Source organism: Sapajus apella, unplaced genomic scaffold (genome assembly GCF_009761245.1).
Source record: "Sapajus apella isolate SASKATOON/1434 unplaced genomic scaffold, GSC_monkey_1.0 scaffold53, whole genome shotgun sequence".
Lineage (NCBI taxonomy): Eukaryota > Metazoa > Chordata > Mammalia > Primates > Cebidae > Sapajus > Sapajus apella.
Genome location: NW_022436993.1, coordinates 5,841,959 through 5,861,325, shown reverse-complemented (window position 1 = coordinate 5,861,325; position 19,367 = coordinate 5,841,959). Strand labels below are relative to the sequence as shown.

The 19,367-nt window shown below is 43.2% G+C and overlaps 1 protein-coding gene across 2 annotated transcripts in view; it reads right to left on the bottom strand.

The window, feature by feature from the left end:
• Positions 1-19,367, bottom strand: part of PIP4K2A (phosphatidylinositol-5-phosphate 4-kinase type 2 alpha) — a 166,775-nt gene that overhangs the window by 49,471 nt on the left and 97,937 nt on the right. For both annotated transcript variants that reach the window (XM_032243888.1, XM_032243887.1), the window contains exons 2-3: positions 15,409-15,506; positions 13,694-13,790 (exon numbers count right to left, since the gene is read on the bottom strand). In XM_032243888.1, coding sequence (XP_032099779.1) covers positions 13,694-13,790; positions 15,409-15,506 — 195 coding nt within the window. The remainder of the gene's footprint in view (positions 1-13,693; positions 13,791-15,408; positions 15,507-19,367) is intronic.

Below are 19,367 nucleotides of genomic sequence, written 5' to 3'. Positions count from 1 at the left end.
TCCAGGGATGTGAAAATGTAGGTTCTGATCCAGCAGGTCAGGGGTGGGACATTTACAGAAGCAGACGATGTTGCTGGAGCCGGTCTGCAGACCACACGTGAGAACCAAGGTCTATGGAATGGTGTTTCTGCTGTGTTTTGCCGGTGTGCAGCATGTTCAGTCTAGTATGTCATAATTACAGACTTACCGGGACTCATAACTTTCCCATGATAGTCTCTACACCTCTAGTTCAATTAAAACGGGAAACTTTAGAGTTCAGAAGAGTAACTCATGACACTTACTTTACTAATTAAATAACTGTTTAATAATACTATGTACAAGTACTCATACAATGTATGGAGTTTTATATTTTTATTTTTTGAGACAGGGTCCTCACTGTGTTGCCCAGGCTGGAGTGCAGTGGCGCGATCTTGGCTCACTGCAGCCTTGATCTCCTAGGCTCAAACGATTCTTGTGCCTCAGCCTCCTGAGTAGCTGGGATTATAGGTGTGTGCCACCATGCCCAGCTAATTTTTATATTTTTAATAGTGTCAGGGTCTTGCCATGTTAGCCAGGGTGGTCTCGAACTCCTGGCCTCAAGTGATCTGCCTGACTCAGCCACCCAAAGTGCTGGGATTACAGGCATAAGCCACTGTGCCCAGCCCAACGTATGGGTTTACAAAGGGCTAGAAATGTAAAAGCAAATAATGTAAGAACTCCTTAGCTCAGATACTACCTCTTCCCCAATTTTTCGCCTTTCCTTTCAGTTTCAAAGGCATTGTTACAGTCATGTATGCAGACATTGCATTAGGATACTAGCCATGTCTTCATCCTGGGATATAACACTTTAAAAATTCTAATATTGAATCTGTCTCAAATCACCATCTTCAATAATCACGTGAGTAGCCCAACCCACACTATCTGAATATTTTTAAGATTCATGGATATCAAATAACCAATGAAGCTAGGAACACTGTGTCAAAACATAGAATGCACCTTTCATATCACTATGAATATAAAAATACATAAATCAAATGTATTAAAAGCCTTATCTGATAAGACAAGCAGGAAATCAAAAGAGTTAATGCAATTCTACACAAAATGCCTGATCCTTGGAATGATTCTAAGGCCTGGAAAATTCCAACTCATTATTTTACATTTATTTTCACAATATTCCTGTGAGAGAGGAAACGCCAGGTCCATTTTCCTACCTGAAGATAAAGAATCTAGTGTACAATGGAGCCAAGCAATATGTCTAACATTCTATGTCTAAAGCTTCCTCTGAGCTAACCAAAAAGAGGAATTCACAAAGAAAAGACTAAACGTCTGCCATTATAATCATGATCATGACTTTCTATAGCCTTAAAGTAAAATTGTTTACGTATTTTTATTATTATTTACTTTCTTGCTGTCTTCTAAGGCATGAAGCAGATGTGTTTTTAAAGGCAACATGAGCCAAGTGCAGTGGCTCATGCATGTAGTCCCAGCACTTTGGGTTGCTGAGGCAGTGGGATCACCTGAGTCCAGGAGTTCGAGATCAGCCTGGGCAACATGGTGAAACCCCGTCTCCGCTACAAATACAAAAGTTAGCCAGGTGTGGTGGCACGCACCTGTAATTCCAGCTACTCAGGAGGCTGAGGCACGAGAATTCTTTGAACCTGGGAGGCAGAGGTTGCAGTGAGCCGAGATCGTACCACTGCACTCCAACCTGAGCAACACAGTGAGGCATTATATTCTCTACACCTCTAGTTCAATCAAAATGGGAAGCTTTATAGTTCAGAATAATAATTCATGGCATTTACTTTACTAATTAAAGAAGTGTTTAATAACACTATGTACAAGTACCCATACAACGTATGGGGTCTACATATACATACATATATATATATATATATATATATTTTTTTTTTTGTCTCAAAAAATAAAAAATAAAAAATAAAGGCAGCACAGTGTAATGGTGAGGGTACTGGTCTGGGATCCAGAACATTCACTCGTTCTTGTACATAGGATTTAGCCTCTTTGAGCCTCAGTTTCCAGGTCTATAAAGTGATGGAGAATAACCCTGGGGAGACAATGGGCTGAATTAGACACTACCTTGGATCTTTAATGACTCTAAAAATGGATTTACTCGAAGACACGACTCTCTGCTCTAGAAACTGCTGTAAAGCATGGACCTCAGAAGGTGACCCAGGACAAGCATCCCAAGAAAAAGAGTCCAATCAGAGGACAGTACAACCATCACCTCAGCTGAGATGAAAGAGAAGATGCAGTGAAAATCACACTTCACAGATTCTAGATGTATGCAGGACGACGTCGGCTAGAATGAGCACATGAGCTGAGGGAAGGAGGTCTTGTATTTTTAACACAGTCACTATGCTGCCTCAAAACAGTCTACCTACTGACACTAAATAAGAAATTCCTTGGTGTGCTTAAAGTTTTGTCACCAAAAAAAAAAAAAAGACACAGCATGATGTTGGATGCTTAGCCAAGGTGGGGAATCCCCTGAGGGGAACAGAGCTTGGGAATGACCTTCAGGTGCTCCTAAGGTGTCCCTCCATGTATAAATAAATCTCAAAGAGCATTCAGTTTGGAAGCAACCTTGGAGATTATTCCAAAACACACAATATACAGACAGGAAAACAGACCCAAAGAGCAGAACTGACTTGCCCAACTCAGTTCTCCACATCAGGTGGGCTGATATACATGGAGTGCCCTGCAGGGGCCCCGCCCAGAGCCTCCATCTCCCCCTGCCATGCTGCTTCCTCGCCTGGGCTCTAGAGTACAGTGGGCATTATAAAGGGACAGTTGATTTCTCCATAGTAACAAATACCTTCTAATGCCAATTTAGAGTGTGAGCCACCTGGCACAAAATCAAACCTGTCTCCAGGTTTTCAGTTTTGCCAAGTAAACTGTGTAGAAAATATCATCAATAACAGCCACAGTGCTAATGCAGTCCTGAGTTTGTTATTTACACTTTTATTAACATGTATACACAGCTATCTGAACTCATTCTAGGACTGTTCACTACTTTACATTAACTGAGCAGGAAGAGTAGGAGCTGTCTTCTCTCCATGCAGGAGCTGAGGCAGGTGTGTTTGTGGAATCAGCCTTTGAGACAGGACGACTGTGCTGCTAAGCCCTGGACCCAGGGTCAGACACTCACACAGAATAAACACAGGGCTCAAGAAGGACAAGCACTTAGCACTTCCTTTGAGTCCTGCAGACTGTGGTGACGATGTCAACCCTAAGAATTCTTCACATTTCTGACCATGTGGCACACTGCGTCATGTCTATTTAAATTCGTTTATGTGGTCTGAGATTGCTGGAGGTTTTCATTTTCCTCCTGTCACGGGTTTCTGCCTTTAGAAGACTGAGACTGTCCCATCTGCTTTTTTTTTTTTTTTTTTTTCTTAAAACTGCACAGATTTTCCTCAGAAAGAATGCCAAGGTTGAAAGGAACAATCTTTTATACTGGGAGTGCTGAATTCTAGGTTACTCTACAAATGCACGCTATATATTACTAAGCTGTGGGGGGGAACCAGAAAAAAAGAAATTAAGATGAAATGTGCAAGACCAGCTCTGCATGGAAAAAAGAAGGCCTAGTAGAAGGTACCACTTAGAAAAATTCTTTCTCATGTCACCTCATTTAAAAGGGCAAGTCTGAGATGAAGCTGATCCCAACTAAGGCCTTAAACACACCTTACAGAGAGTGAGTTTAGTCCTCTTCATCTCCAAAGTAAAATATTCACTTTCCGAAACACTTACTCTTATCTACCCATCTGTCTTCATGAGAAAGCAGCCAGATAAAATTACCCAGTGAAATCCACCCAGGCTTTGGAGAGACTTACTCTCATTAAAAAGCAAATTCCTTGTCATGGACATACTTGGAGAGTTATATGGTCTACAATAAAGTGACATTATTTAAATTCAAAATTGGGGCTGAGCGCAGTGACTTATACCCATAATCCTAGCACTTTGGGAGGCCAAGGTAGGAGGATCACTTGAGGCCAGGAGTTTGGGACCAGCCTGGGCAACACAGTAAGACTGTGTATCTACGAAGTATTAAAAAATTAGCCAGATATGGTGGTGCGTGCCTGTAAGTCTAGCTACAAGGAAGGATGAGGTTGTAGGATCACTTGAGCCCAGGAGTTTGAGGCTGCAGTGAGCCATCATTGTACCACTGCACTCCAAGCTAGTTGACAGAGACTCTCTTAAAAAATAAAAACAGACAGACAAAATTGGGGATTCTGCATCTATTAGTTCAAAAGGGACAGTAACTTATTTCCTAAGGCCTCAATAGTACCTTAGATGTTAAAAGGAGAATTTAAAATTTCACAGAGAAGTTTCAGGTTGAAAATTCCCACCCCACAAGGTCCTTCTATTTCTGGCCCCTGCTCACTTCCCTGTGACCTCTCAAACCAGAGATGCGCAAAGGACAAAGATGATAACAAAAGAGAATGGACCCAGGAAGCAGTCTGGGAGTGTCAGGGTGACCCCTCCCAAAAGCAATGGGCTGAAGCCAAGGCTTTGAGTCCTCCCCTCCACTCTCCCCTCCCACCTCCCTTTCTCTGTTATCTGATTATCTGCAAAGAAAGACAGCTGGACTTAATGGTCTCCAAGCTTCCTGCTCATTCTTCTAATTATTATTCTGCTGTCAGTTTGTAGAGACTTAGGAAATGGATGATGATTTACTATTAGTTTATGGGGGAAAAAAATCTAAAACATACACAAACCACAAAAATATACTTTCTTCAATTTATATTTATATTCAATTATATTCAATTTATATTTCTTCAAATATACTTTCTTCTTTTTCTCCTATCCACTTGATAGTTTCATATTAGAAATGATGAAATTAGTTAAAATCACCAGTTCTAGATAAAAATACTGATACTATAACCCATCCCCCAAAATACAGCAGCCAAAGTCAACTTTGGGAAAAAATGTCTCTTAATGAATAAATTAAACTAGTTTCAAACTCCAAACATTCTGCTCTTCCTAAACAGCTTGAGATATGACTCACATACCATACGATTCACCTAAAGTATACAATTCAATAGTTTTTACTGTATTCACCAAATCTTGCAACCATGACCACAATCATTTTTAGAGCATTTTCATGATTCCAAAAAGAAACCCCGAACCTATCTGCAATCACTCCCATTCCTTCTCCTACCACCCAGCCCAGGAAGGCCACCGATCTTTGTCTCTATATATCTGCCCCTTCTGGACATTTCATATGGATGTAATCATATAGTACACAGGTGTCTGTGATTGGCCCTAACCCTGATCTTGCAAGTGCCCTAGACACACTCATCCACCATGAGGTGATGCACTATGCCAGCCACAGCCCTTGGGCTGTCTCTGGACAAGTGAGGTGACCTGGCAAGTGTTCCCTATTCAGGCCAGCACCCATACACGATTGCAGTGGACACGTCACAGCCAATAAAAGCTGCTTCTAAGTTTGTTCCTTGCATAGTCAGGGAGCTAGAGAAAAATGAACAGTTGGACAAACGTTCAAGTTCTAGGGCAAAGCTGTGAGATGCAGGGCAAGTAGGAGTATGACAATTTAGTTCATTTTTGCCTATTTTGCAATTTGGTGAATAAACATTCTATTTCCATAGCTGATATCTTCCCTATCTTACGCTACCTTAGCTCAAACCTCAAAAGCTGTGTTTGAGGCTCTGGTGCTTTCTCGGTCCTCTCAGCAGCAAATAAAGGAAAATAATGATAGATAAAGCTTCCTCTTCAATGCCTTCTTATATTTGTAACCGGAAATTTATTGTCCTTTCCCTTAAGAAAAGGATTAATGAGCCAAGATTGTGCCACTGCACTCCAGACTGGGCAGCAAGAGCAGGACTTCTCAAAAAAAAAAAAAAAAAAAAAAAGCGAAGGATTAATGGTGCTGTCCTTTTCCGCTTCCTCTAAACGTCTGTGCTGAAGATGTTTATTTCCGCAGTCGGAGGTCCAGGATTAGTGGAGCCCCCAGAAGGGGGAAGGAAACATAAATGTCAATTTAATTAGCTCATTCTTACCACCAATCTTTTATATCTCTCATAAAAGTGTCCTCATTTAGTAAGTTACTTTTCCATGTATTTTTTAAACAGCCAAGCATTTTGCATATTTAATTCTTTTGAACTAATCATGTAAGTCTTGTATAATTTTTCTTTTCCACATTGATAGTCATTTGTATACATTCTGCTAAAAATCATGTATGAAAAGTTTTTTAGTTGAAGAAGAGGCCACTTTAAACTTTGCCATGCTCAAATGTGTAAAGCCACCCTCATATAAGGGAGCATGTCAATGCTGTGCAGATCTCACACGATAGCCATATCCTCATGGTGGCATAGTAATACATTCAGAGACCTGACAGCTGGGGGCCTCACAGAGCACTGCGTTTCTCTCCTCATTTTACAGATGAGGAAACTGAGACCCACCAGGGGTGAATGAGTGTCTCATGGTCATAGCATCAGTCACTGAGGATCAAAGACTCAACCAGGCCTTGTAACTTCCCGGAAATATTCTTTCCCCCAACCCCAGCTACCTGTTTCATGGACTTGAAACGTGAAAACCAGTCACGGCCCTGCTGACAGCTCAGGATTACGATTACATGCCTGGAATCACACAGCCCAGGAGACAGGAGCAACTTGCCCAGAGAAGGCTGCTTTCTGGGTCTGCAGTTGACATATCTGAGTGAGCACAGATGGTCCTCTGACCTCGCCAGAGAGTTAAAGACCAGCGTGTGAATTAGAACATCATCATCAAGGATTTATTAAATGCCCACTGTGTTGAAAGCCCTGTCTTAAGCCCTTGGGGAATTTCAAAGAAAGTCTAAGCTGTGATCTCAGGCGAAGAATGGCTTTCATTATAGAGCGGGGCAAAACACAGTGCCATTTAGCACTTATCAATAATGAAACAACTTATCAGAAAAAAGAATATAAAAATGAAAGGCAATGACCAACAGGGAAAGAAGCAGAGTTGCAGAAACTTCACAAAGTGCCATGAGATCCTCTTTTGAAATCTCAGGCTGCTGTTTGACGATGGAGATTAAAATGATAGGGACCTGTCCCCAAGACTCATGGTAAACCAACATAGCATTTAACCTGGAGAGAAGCACCCAGTGGCAAGGATGACTGGCTGTCAGCTCTCTGTCAAAAGCCACAAGGCAAAACCCAAAGCAGGTCTGAGGCGGGAAACACAGTCCAACAGGAAGCTGGGGTCTCTGGTGAGGGCAGGTGGCAATGGGAACAGTAATTTGCTCAGCTTGTAAAAAGGACCTCAAAGAGCGAAAGAAATGCCTGATGACCCTGATGGGCGTAAGGGAGCTTCCCCCAGTCTATCAAGAGCGTATCCAATCGGAGAGGGGCCTCCCTTGGGACTCAGCCCCAGTGCGCGTCTGAGCGGGATGGAATTTCCTTCCGGGCCAGGGCAGCTAAGCTGTGAGAAGAAACGGAGCAAACCCAACAGGCAACAACTGGTGCCAAAGGAATGAGAGTGCTTAGGCGTTCAAGAAGCAAGCACAAGGGTGATGGTGCAGGTTGAGTGTTAACAGCTGGACCAAGGAGGAGTCCCACAAGTATGTCTGTGCCAATCCTCCCCCACCTGGACCTCTGCTCCTGACCTCTTCCAGAGTTGTGGACCAGGATGCCCAATGTGGGCCACAGGCCTTACCTGGGTATCCCACCCCCTCCGCCAGTCAACAGGTCAAAAACGCAATTCCAACTTCCTTCCTATCCACCTGCTGCCCCAAACTTCCCTCCCTCCGTGACTGGCATCCCTGCTCTCTCAGCCTCTCAGGTCCCAGTGCCTCTGTGGCTCTTGTCCATTGCCACTGGCCACCGAACCTGTGAGTTTACTTCTCTCAATGTCTTTTGAAGCTGCTCCGTACTTCACATGGTGGGCAACAGAGGCTTGGCTCGCTGGGATATTTCATAACCTCCTGATTTCCTTATCTCCCTTCTATGCATTCTATAAATTATCATGCAGTTCTCTTTAGAAAATACAGACCTCAGCTGGGTGCATCGGCTCACACCTGTAATCCCAATACTCTGGGAGGCTAAGGTGGATGGATCGCTTGAGCCCAGGAGTTCAACACCAGCCTGGGCAACATGGCAAAACCTGTATCTACAAAAAACAAAAAAACCAAAAAAACAAAATTCAGCTGGGCACAGCGGCACGTGCCTATAGTCCAGGTACTCAGGGGGCTGAGGTGGCAGGATCAAGTGAGCACAGGAGGTAGAGGGACTCTGTCTTGAAAACAAAAAAAGAAAAAAGAAAAGAAAAGAAAAACAAAACACAGACTTCATGACATCGCCATTTCCCTGAACAAAACCCACAGGGCTGCTCGCGGGCAGCAGAATCAGCCCAGTGCTCCTGTGTCCTTATGTATCTTCTTATATTAACGTCTTTATCTCCCACCATTCTGCCGCCATCCAAATTCCTTCACATTTCGTGGACTGTCCCTTCCTTCTGCTTGGGCCCAGAGGTTTCACTTCTCTTCAAATTCCCCGTCAGCCCTCCCTTTCTTCCACAAGGATTTCTTATTTACTTACTTGTTTTTCATGTTTTTAGAGATGGGGTCTCACTATTTTGCTCAGGCTGGTCTCGAATTCCTGGGCTCAAGAGATCCTCCCGCCTTGGCCACCTGAGTAGCTGGGATTGCAGATGTGACCACTGACCTGACCACAAATCTTTCTTAAGTCCCTCCTGAGCCAAGCATTGTGCTAAACAGCAGACAGGCAGCCAGGAAACACAAACACTGCTCCTGCCCTCAGGCAGTTTAAAGTCAAAGTGAGAAATCTACTAGTCAAAGACAGTTTCACAGGACAGACTTGATACTCTAGAGACAAAGGCAGAATTCTTGGTCCCCCACCTTCAAGTATAGTATACACTGAAGGTCTTAACACCTTAGAATTTTATTTTTAAAATTGAAGTAAGAACATCAGAAGTTTAAAATGTTAGCTCTTAATTATTTTAAAATTAGAATTCTCTGTTACAAAGAAGAAAGGGCATCAGACGTGAATAATGAGGGATTCTAATTCAGGAGACGAAGTAGGGGAAAAGGAAACCTGGTATTATCCTCCAAAGTGAACAAGAGGCCTCACTTTCAAATATGTGATCTATTTAGGTTTAACAGCTTCGGCTCCCTCCTGCATTACTTTTTGGTTCTGGGAGGCAAGCCTCTCTGCCAGCTCCGAAACATAACTGAAGCCTCTGCTTGACTTCCCAAGGCTGTTTATGGTTCTTCATAAAAATCTGCACCCCGCTTTCCAGTTTCTCTGGGTATGAGCATAAAAGATGAACATATGAGCTTAGGAGACTGGAAAGAGCGGTGCAGATTTTCATGAAGAACATTAAAAATCAAGATGCTGGGTTTCTGTAAATCTTGTTAGCATCTAACACAGAATCTGGTATGTAGTAGTTTTTAAAGAAAGTGATGCTTCACCTTTCTTCTCTTCTGCATTCCCTAAAATGTCTAGCACAGAGCCTGACATGTGGTAGGTAGAAATACATACTCTGATTTGGTAATTATGCATGAAATCCCAGACCTAAGTGTAATCAAGGCTTAAGGGGCCAGTGGTAATGGGAGACACAGGACTGCAGCTGTAGTCACAGAAGAGGCCTCCCAGGCAGCATTCACCCTGAAACACACCCTGAAAGTATGACGACGGACATCACGTTGGCCAAACAATGATCGGAACATAATTCAACTCTGAGCATTATTACAAACCCATCATGCAACTTTAAAATGCCGTAATGAATCAGAGAAAGTTCTGAATCTAGAAGTATTGATTACACGCGCGCGCGCGCGCGCACACACACACACACACACACACACACACAGAGGTTTACGTATGTATGTTAAAACTGTACTGTTATTAACAATGAATATTCTAGAACTGTGCTTTGAATTTGTCTTCAAGGAAACGACATTTTTAAAAGATACTCCAGAAATTGAAACCAGAGGAAAGATAAAAATGTTTACTGAGAACAGGAATGTTTTCATTTCATTATCCTTTTCATTTATCTTAAAATCTATTTTTAAGAAGTGTAGATTCACTAGTAGTGGTCAATTACGTAGGTTACTTGCTATGTTCTACTTTAATCAGAGTGGTCTCCACGAACCAATACCTACTTTTTTCAGGTGTATCAAAAAGGTGGTCACACAAACAAGACAAGTCAGGACCATTTACCCACCTGGCTGAATGGAAAGGTCTGAACATGAAATAAACCAGACGATGGAGCTCCTAACCGCCACATTGATTTAGAGCTGCCTGTCCAAAATGCAAGCACTTTGGAAAAATAAACACAGCAGGCAATGCCTCATCTCCTTTTGCTATCCAGTGTCCTCCAAAAGACTATGAGGGCCTAGGTCACTGGTCCTACTTTCCAAGTCAGTTGGGAAACAGTATTCAAAACGCAGTTCACATTGATAAGCTCAGAAAAAGAGTTTGGTTTTTTTGAAATACAGTCTTCGGTAGCCAGTACTCAGGAGTGACAGAGGCAGCCGGTGGGAGACTCCACTCAGCAAAGGCACATTAGCAAGCTCTGCGAGAGGAAAACGAGGCTGCTTTTAGTCATTTTTTGCCACATGTGCCAAATGATATCTGTTACTTGGACTGGGCATGAGGATTGAACTGACTGGGCAGTGACAATGTGCCAAGCATCTGGACCCAGGTCCTGGCCCCTGACCATCTTCCGCCTGAATCCCTGCAGTACACAGAGGCCTGCAAGGTAACCCTGGAGCCAGCGTTGTCACAACTGCCCCCCTTTTTTCCAAACCAAGCAGCCAACAGACTAGGATACAGCCCCAGATTTATGATCCTGTCTTCAGTTGGAACTCAGGGTCCCTGACCCTGCTGAAGAATTTTTTAAGAGATACAGACACTAGGAAAGAAATATAGGAACAAGGAGGGAAGAAAAGCATAGCTCTGGAGTACTAACGCGATTCGGAATGCATACTTTTTCTTTCTATCTTTTAAAATAGAAATACAGTTGCCAAAGAGAAAGCAGCAATTTAAATGCCAGAAGCAGCAGGCAGAGCTAAGGAAAGAAGTGTTTGAATGATTAATCACACTCACAACACTCTCCCCAACGGGGAGCTCTCATGTGAAGAGTTTAACGGACTTGCCAATTAGTTACTTGTGAATCATCCTCCATTTGCCTAATTTCCCTTCAAAGTTTGTACTCAGCAGTTTGCACTGACTTCAAGATCAACTTATGAAGTTCTGTTTGTAGGGTGAAAAAAAAAGGAAGGAAAACCAGTTCATGCCTTTGCATTTCAGCAACGAAATTGGTCATTTGAGGAAATTTTAAAAACTACCTTTCTTTGCTATACTACAGAACTCAGAATGTAACAGGTTCATTTTGGATCTCATTTGACAATTGATTATGACAAGAAATAGACTTCATTTCAATAATGAATTGAGAAATCTAACAGGTAAGATGCATGGGCCCTCAAAAGTCAGTTTCTGCGAAATGCCAGTGAAATTGTTTTATTAAAACAAAAACCAACCCAACAAAAAAAAGGATGTGGACAGAAAGAGGAACACACTGGTGTTCAGCTTTTCTTAAGGCAGAGGAGATTTTCTTAACACACTGAACGTATCTGCTGTTAATTCCTATTTTAAAAAGTACCTAGTTCATTTTCATATGGCCTCTTTAAATGAAGTAACAGTTCTAAAATGATATAGAATTATTCATTTTAATTCATACAAACTTTTTACTATTCCAATAATTACTTGTTAAAAGTTAACTATTTTTACAGCAGTAAATTTCAAGTCCATAATTGTGATCTAAATTCTCTTAAAAATTAAGCCCCAAGGCCAGGTGCACTGGCTCACGCTCTGGGAGGATGGCTTGAGGCCAAGAGTTTGACACCAGCCTGGGTAATTCAGTGAGACTCCATCTCTACGCCACCCCCCCCCCCAAAAAAAAAACAACAAACCCAAAAATTAGCTGGGCATGGTGGTGCACACCTGTAGTCCTAGCTACTCTGGAGGCTGAGGTGGGAGGATCACTTGAGCCCAGCAGTTTGAGGCTGCAGTGGATTATGATCGCACCTGTACTGTACTCCAGCCTGGGTGACAGAGCAAGACTGACCTTGTCTTGAGAAAAAAAAAGAAATGCTTTAACAGGAGCATTGGCTCCCATGCAGTTTTAATAGCAAATGAGCAACCACAACCTTCCCGTCCCACTAGCCAGCCCTCAGCTCTCCTGTATATACAGACCCTCAGCTCAGGGTCTGGACCTCCCTGCAAACCGCAATCCCAGGACATCGTGAGACAATGTCACTGGCAGCCCAGTCAGCACTGGCTTTTCCAAACATGGCACCTCTCATGCCTGAGAGAGCACGTGAGAAATTCCTGGAACTTTTTGGCAATAGTATGGAGAGGGCAGTGGGAGCACAGATCTTTAGGAAAGCATGCTAACTAAACTCAGTTTGCATCAGGGACCCTATTCTGTAGAGGAAAATACAGGGAAAGTCGTGTCAGTACTCAATTTGTAGTCACCCAGGGTGGCAATGTGTCACTTAACACAGGATAAATTAAGATCTTAAACTGAGGGCAAATTAGAGAAAGTGTTTACTAGATTTCAAGGGACTTACTAAGTCAGTACAGGTTGAGCATCCCTTATCTGAAATGCCTGGAGCCTGTTGCACTTCAGATTTTTTCCAGATTTCAGAATATTTGCATAGATAATGAAATATCTTAGGGATGGGACCCAAGTTGGAACACAAAATTTATCTATTTCATATACATCTTATACACACAACCTAAAGGTAATTTTATACAATATTTTAAATAACTGTGCCTATGAAACAAAGACTGTGTTGAGCACTTAACTGTGAAATTCTCCACTTGTGGCATCATGTTGATGATCAGAAAATGTTGGATTTTGAAGCTTTTGGGATTTCAGATTTTCTGATCGGGATGCACAACCTGCTCCTTAGATTTTCGCTTTAAAAAAAATCCTTAGCATTTAATTTGGCTTGCTATATGAAACTTGGGTAACCAATATCAAGCCCTTTCTTAGAAAAAAAATGATCATGACCCAACAGTTATTTAAAAAGTTAAAATAGATGTTTAAAAGTTCAAATGAAGAACCAGGCCCGTGTATGGAGGAGGGCAGCAGTGCACATTTTTATGTGGTGGGAACCAAGAGGAAGAGGAAGACGCACCACAGAGCACGCCCAGGATGTTGGGTTCCTGGTGCTGACCACAGTGCTATGGTCACTCCACAGTCCAGCACTGCAGTGCAAAAAGGGTGGCTGCTGACAAAAATGCTGCAGCCAGAGTCTGACCAACTTGAAAAGCAGCAAACAGCAAGATGATGATTCCTGAGAGTCCTAAGTAGCCTCTACAAAGTCAGAAACCATGCACACTCACACGGGCTACTGACATGTCTGACAGCAGAAATTAGTAAGCAGCTCTGCTAGCAGAGCCTTTCTACCTGGAAATGAGAGTATTCTATAAAACCCTCACATGCTTAATCTCCTTCCAAAGAACAATAATTTATTTTCTTACTGAGTTTTATACCGAAATCATATGTATAGAGGTCGCCAGTCAAGAGAAGACTTTACTTCAGAATGAACATTAAAAACTTCTTACACAAAATGAAAATTACTATTATATAGTTACTTCCTAATTTACAGAGCAGAAAGCATGGCAAAACCCATTTCCTACTGGAAGCCAATGTTACAAAAGCAACTCACCTGGAAATCTTGATCATCAATTCCAAACCTCTCCCGCAGGTTACGGAAGACCATCGGGCAGTATTCCTTAAACTTGAAATGGCTCGGCATGTTTTCTCTGAAACAGTCACAGTGTGGAATAAAGCTCAGAGAGAGTCAACCAGACTTGCATCTGCCACCATTGAGTTCCATATGTAGCCAAAGAAGGGTCTGGAGTTTCCTGTCTACCAAAGGGACAGGAGTGCTTCCTAGAACCACGTACGACCCACAAGAAGATTTGGGAGCCACAAGGGGCCAGAGGGATAACGTCTGTCTCCTTTGTCACAGGCATGCTTGGACTATGTGACCTCTTGAAATCCTGGCCACACACTGCAGCCATTCCTCAAAGAACAAGAGGTGGGGAAGGAAGGGGCCAGGCAGGGGAGCAGTGAAGGCAAAGCACAGTGGTGGGAGAGTGAGTGAGAAGGGGCAGCGGAGTAAGCCACCAGTGTGGCCCCCAGGTTCACTGTCAGCTACTGCCAAGGAAAGCAGGGCCACTCCCTCACCCACCAAAAGGCCTATTTTTTATCAACGCCACTTTCTAAATTTGCACAGAGAAAATTCTCTCAAAAAGTCAGCCTCTCAACACTATTACGAGAAAAATTACCACATCAGCTTCACGTGAGGGCAACGGCCCCCCTAAGAAATTTCAAAATTGGCCAGGCATGGTATCTTCTTACACCGTTCATTTGTAATCCCAGCACTTTGGGAGACTGAGGTAGGAGGATTGCTTGAGGCCAGGAGTTTGAGACCAGCCTAGGAAACATAGTGAGATCTCTATCTTTACAAAAAGTTTTTTAAAAAAATCAGCTGGACATGGTAACCTGTATCTGTAGTCCCAGCTACTCAGAAGGCTCAGAGAGGACTGCTTGAGCCCAGGAATTTCAGACTGTAGTGAGCTCTAACTTTGCCACTGCACACCAACCCAGGCAACAGAGCAAGATTCTGTCTCAAAAAAAAATTTCCTAATGATCCTCACGTGGAAATGATTTCTTTGAGGCTCACCCTAATCATTCAGAATTGCTTCCCTCTTTGTGTTCCCACAGAACCAGCTATGCATATAAATTATACACATGCATACACCCCTCCCTTGTACTTTGCACACTGAACTATAGCAATTTGTATGTGTCAGTTTTTGTACTGTGAGCCCCTTGAGGGCAGGGCGATGCCTTACATATAATCGCATCTCCAGCTCTCAATGGACCACCTAACATATAATAGGTGCTTCATAGTGACGTCTAAAATGACATTCAGATGAAGGAGAAATGTTCTCAATGCCCAACATGGTATCTAATTGTGCCTTACGAAAATGTACCTTCAGTCTTTATTGTTCTATGATGTAGTCATTGCTGTTCATAAATCATCCTTTTCAAAGTTCTGTATACAAGAGCAGAGGTTCATAACTGCTCAAAAATCCAAGCAATTTACAGCTTCAAAAATTTGAATTATAATGAGAATATCACTTTCAACATATAAGATATTCATAGAGAACAATATGCCATATGGCAAAGGATATTATCCCAGAGAGCCTGCTGTTGCTTCTCTAAAAATGACAGATGGTTATGTTTATCACAGGATTAACTTCATCAGCAAAACTTTACTCCCACCCATTGAAAAATTACATGATTACAGAAATTCACAAAACTTGTACTCCTAGCAGCCACACCGGTCTTATGAAAGGTCGTACTTGTACTTACTTGTTAAAAAGATGATTGTCCACCTTTATTTTTGAATAGGCTTTGAAGTCATCTGGCATCAACATAACAGGGATTTGAACATGGCTCAGTTCATTGATCTAGAAAAATATAAAATAAATAGCATGGGTTATTACTACCCAGGTGAGGAGGACTTGACTTGAATGTGTACCTGGGGGAAAAAAACATGGTGGACACAGGAATTTCCCTTCCCTCCCACCCACCTTCCTTCCCTCTCTCATCATAATCTCTCTTCCTGCCTTCCTCATTCTCACTTCTTCGGTCTGTTTGACGCTGGGTCTATGGTGGCCCCTGGATGACAGTGGTGAGGGAGAAACAGTGGAGACTCAATCCTCATGTCACCTGTCCCTGCTTCTTGCCCACCCACTCTGCCTGCTTCCTGCCCACCCACTCTCCCTACTTTCCCTCCAGAACCTCATCCTACAGCCCCTTTGATCATATGTCCAGGACAACTTCCCTCTGTAAAGAAAATGTTATCTGAGAAAGAAAGCTTTTAAATTTTTCATGTAAATATGTTGGATTAATGGACGTGATTTATATTTTTGGACTCCAAGAAGAACCCTCATCTATGCGCTCTTACTTCCCTTACAGGAACGTTTAAAACTAAAGATTAGGGTGGGGCATGAATTTACCAAAAGAAGAGCCTCCATTCAGGGAAGGAGGAAGACAGGCGGCCCAGGACTACATGAGAAGGAGGTATGTTGGACAGGAGTCAAGAACAAAAGCAAAGATGTGCTTCCAAAGGACAAAGGGTAAGATCAAGTTCCAGTGAATGACAGGGATGGCTCTGCACACATGATTTTGAAAAACCTGAACTTTCTCTTGGTTAATTATTTTTGCATGTTGACGTTCCTGGTTGCTGGCAATAAAAACTATGTCAAAGATTTATGCTTCCAGTAGGATAGAAGGTAGGTAAGCTGAAGGATTCTCAGTTACAAAAACAAAACAAGCAAACAACAAAATAATAAGCTGCTTGATAGAGCAGAGTTTTGTCTTGTTTTGTTTTTTAATCACATTGCCGTGTTCACAGATGGTAGAGGGAATCTCCAAGACACCTTTCTTCCCCCAAAGTGAGTTTAATCCACAGGGAGTGTGGGGACCATTAAGCACGCCTGAAAAGAGGGACTCCCTGGGGACAAATGCCAATTTCAACACTTACCTCGGCCAAAGGAAGGCTGGGAGCTCAACCAAAGGCTTCAATATTAACCTGAGATCCTTGAAGGAAGCCTTTCAAAGTGGTCCCAACATCAGTGATCTCCTCCAGAGATCATCTGTGAAAGTAAATGCAAATGATCTCGGGAGGAGAGCGCCCCCTGCCAGGCCTCCAGGTTTCCCACAGATGGAGGTCAACCAAACATGAGCTCACAGAGATAGCAACGACTCATTACTATTTTCAAGGTTTTAGCTACTAAGATGATCAGGTAACAAATTTTTAAGCTGTGAGAAATGTATAGAGAAATAGAAGATGAACAAAAGATGATTATATTTGAAGAGATAATGATGATTCAGAATTTCCACAACTGATTCAAGTTATAAAAATGTAGATACAGTTGAGCACAGTGGTTCACATCTGTAATCCCAGCAACTTGGGAGGCTGATGCAGGAGGACCGCTTGAACCCAGGAGTTTGAGACCAGCCAGGGCAGCATAGTGAGACCTTGTCTCTAAAAACTAACAAAAATTAGCCAGGTGAGGTGGTGTGCGCCTGTAGTTCCAGCTACTTGGGACACTGAGGCTGGAGGATCACTTGAACCCAGGAGTTCGAGGCTGCAGTGAGCTGTGATTATACCACTGCATCCCAGGCTGGGTGACGGAGTGGAGCCATGTCTGTTAAACAACAACAACAAAAAAACACCAAAAAAACCCCAAAAAAACATGGACACAGAATATTCAAAGCAATATATACCTAAGAATATTTAAAGCACACATAGATTATGCTGTAAACTAAAGAAGGCCAAATGCAAAGAGAAGAAAGGATTGGTAGCCAGAGAGAAAAGGCAGAACACAATGGAGGGATGAGAGCGACAGCTGACAGCTAGCTTCTCAAAGTCACTGAACAAAAACAGGCTTCTAACGTCATGTAACTTCTCCGGTTCACTTTACTCAAGTGCCTTTGGATACTAAGTTATTCCCAGAGTATATCCGTGAAAAATTAAAATTTATGTATCGTTATGCTATCCGTGGAATATCAAAGTTTGAAAAATAACAGAAAATCATAATGGAAATCCAAGTCCTGCAATAATAAACACAATGCGAATGAAGTTGGATGCCAACTCAATCAGCACTTCAATATCTTGTGGAACAAGAGAAAACAAAACCCAACTTAGAGTGTGACTGGACACTGATTATTTAAAAGCACGTGATGTATTCAGGAGATCCTCCAAGGCCTTGATGCCTCTTCACGCTGCTGAAATCAGTATCACTTGACAGGATCTTCTTAGAAAGGAAGCAGGAAGCCAGAAACTTTTGAATCCTTTTGCTTTCCGGTGCCTGCTCTGGAACATGTTTTATGGAGAAAATATGACAACTTCAGCCAACGTGGAAAGAGTAAACTGAGAATTTTCCTTATTGATTTTCCTTCCTCACCTGTCCTTGCATCAGCACACCTTTGAGAGTTCACTCTGTGCTGGGCACAGCTCGGACACCAGTCTTTGTCCTCTTGGGGCTTATGGATCACAGGGGCAGACACATTAACTGAAGAACTGTACCAAGTGTAGAACTCTAACAATGACAGAATCAGGAGGGAGAAGCACATCAGGCCATGAGCAAGCATGGAAAAGGCCTGGGCCATGTGTGGGAGGCATGCGAGGCTTCCCTGGGCAGCAATGGCTCTCGGAGAAAGGTGAGGGCAGGTGGAGGGAGCTTCCAGGAAGAAGGCGGGCCCTGGATTGGAGGTGGCACTGTTAATGAGAAAACAGTGCAGAAATAGATAAGGCAGGTGGCATGAGAGGGATGAATAGCAGGGCCAGGAACACCAGGAAGCGGCTACTGTAGAATTGTACAAGACAGAGGAGAGCAGCTCAGCAGAGGGAGGAGGAGGCAGCAGAGGCGAAGGAAGCAGTCCAGCATGCTGAAGTGGTGAAATCTGTGGGGCTTGATGACAGACTAGAAATGCAGAGAAGATGGAGGGAGTGCTGCATGCATGACAGAGGAGCTGGCGAGTCCACTGACTGGCGCAGTGCTTTTTAAGAGAAGAGTTCAGTTTTGAGCTTGCTACATTTCATGTGCTCTTGGGATATCTAAGCGTCAGTGTCAGGTCGGCTGTGGACAGGTGGGTCCAAGGTTCCCAGGAACAGCAGGGGCAGGAGATAAAAACGTGTGTATCCATGCATCAGACATTAGCTCCCCAGAAGAGTGAACGAGGTAACCTGGGGAGGGGACAGAGTGATGGGGAGGAGGGCAGAGAAGCAGTCTTCAAGAACAGGAGCATTTCACAGCCTGGAGGAGAGGATGAGAAAGGGGAAAACTGCTATGGAGGCAGGAAGTGAAAAAGCACAGGGCCACCCAATGGGAGTGCAGGGAAAAAGGGGTTCAAACATGCTATGGGATGAACATGAAGCTTTTCAGAAGGTAGGAACTAGGAACTGTCAGCTGGATTGAGCAGCACGGGAGGTTCTTGGCAACCTTGGCAGAGATGTTTTGGTGAAGCGTAGCAATGGAACCCAGACTAAGCTAAGATGAGGTAAGGAAATGCCAGCACTGCACATGGCTGGTTTCTAAGGAGCCTGGAAGGGAAGGAGAGGAGCAAGATGAAGAGGGATGAGGGACAGAGGGAGGACCTGAGCGAGAAGGGATATTCCTGAGCACTTCTTGAGAAGGTGGGAGGGAAGGGGATCCAAGCACAGGAAGAACAGGCTCTGGGGATGGTGGTGACTTTCCTATTCACAGGAGAAAAAGGAGACAGGTGTCACTGGGAAAAGGTAGAACTGACTGAGGGAAGAC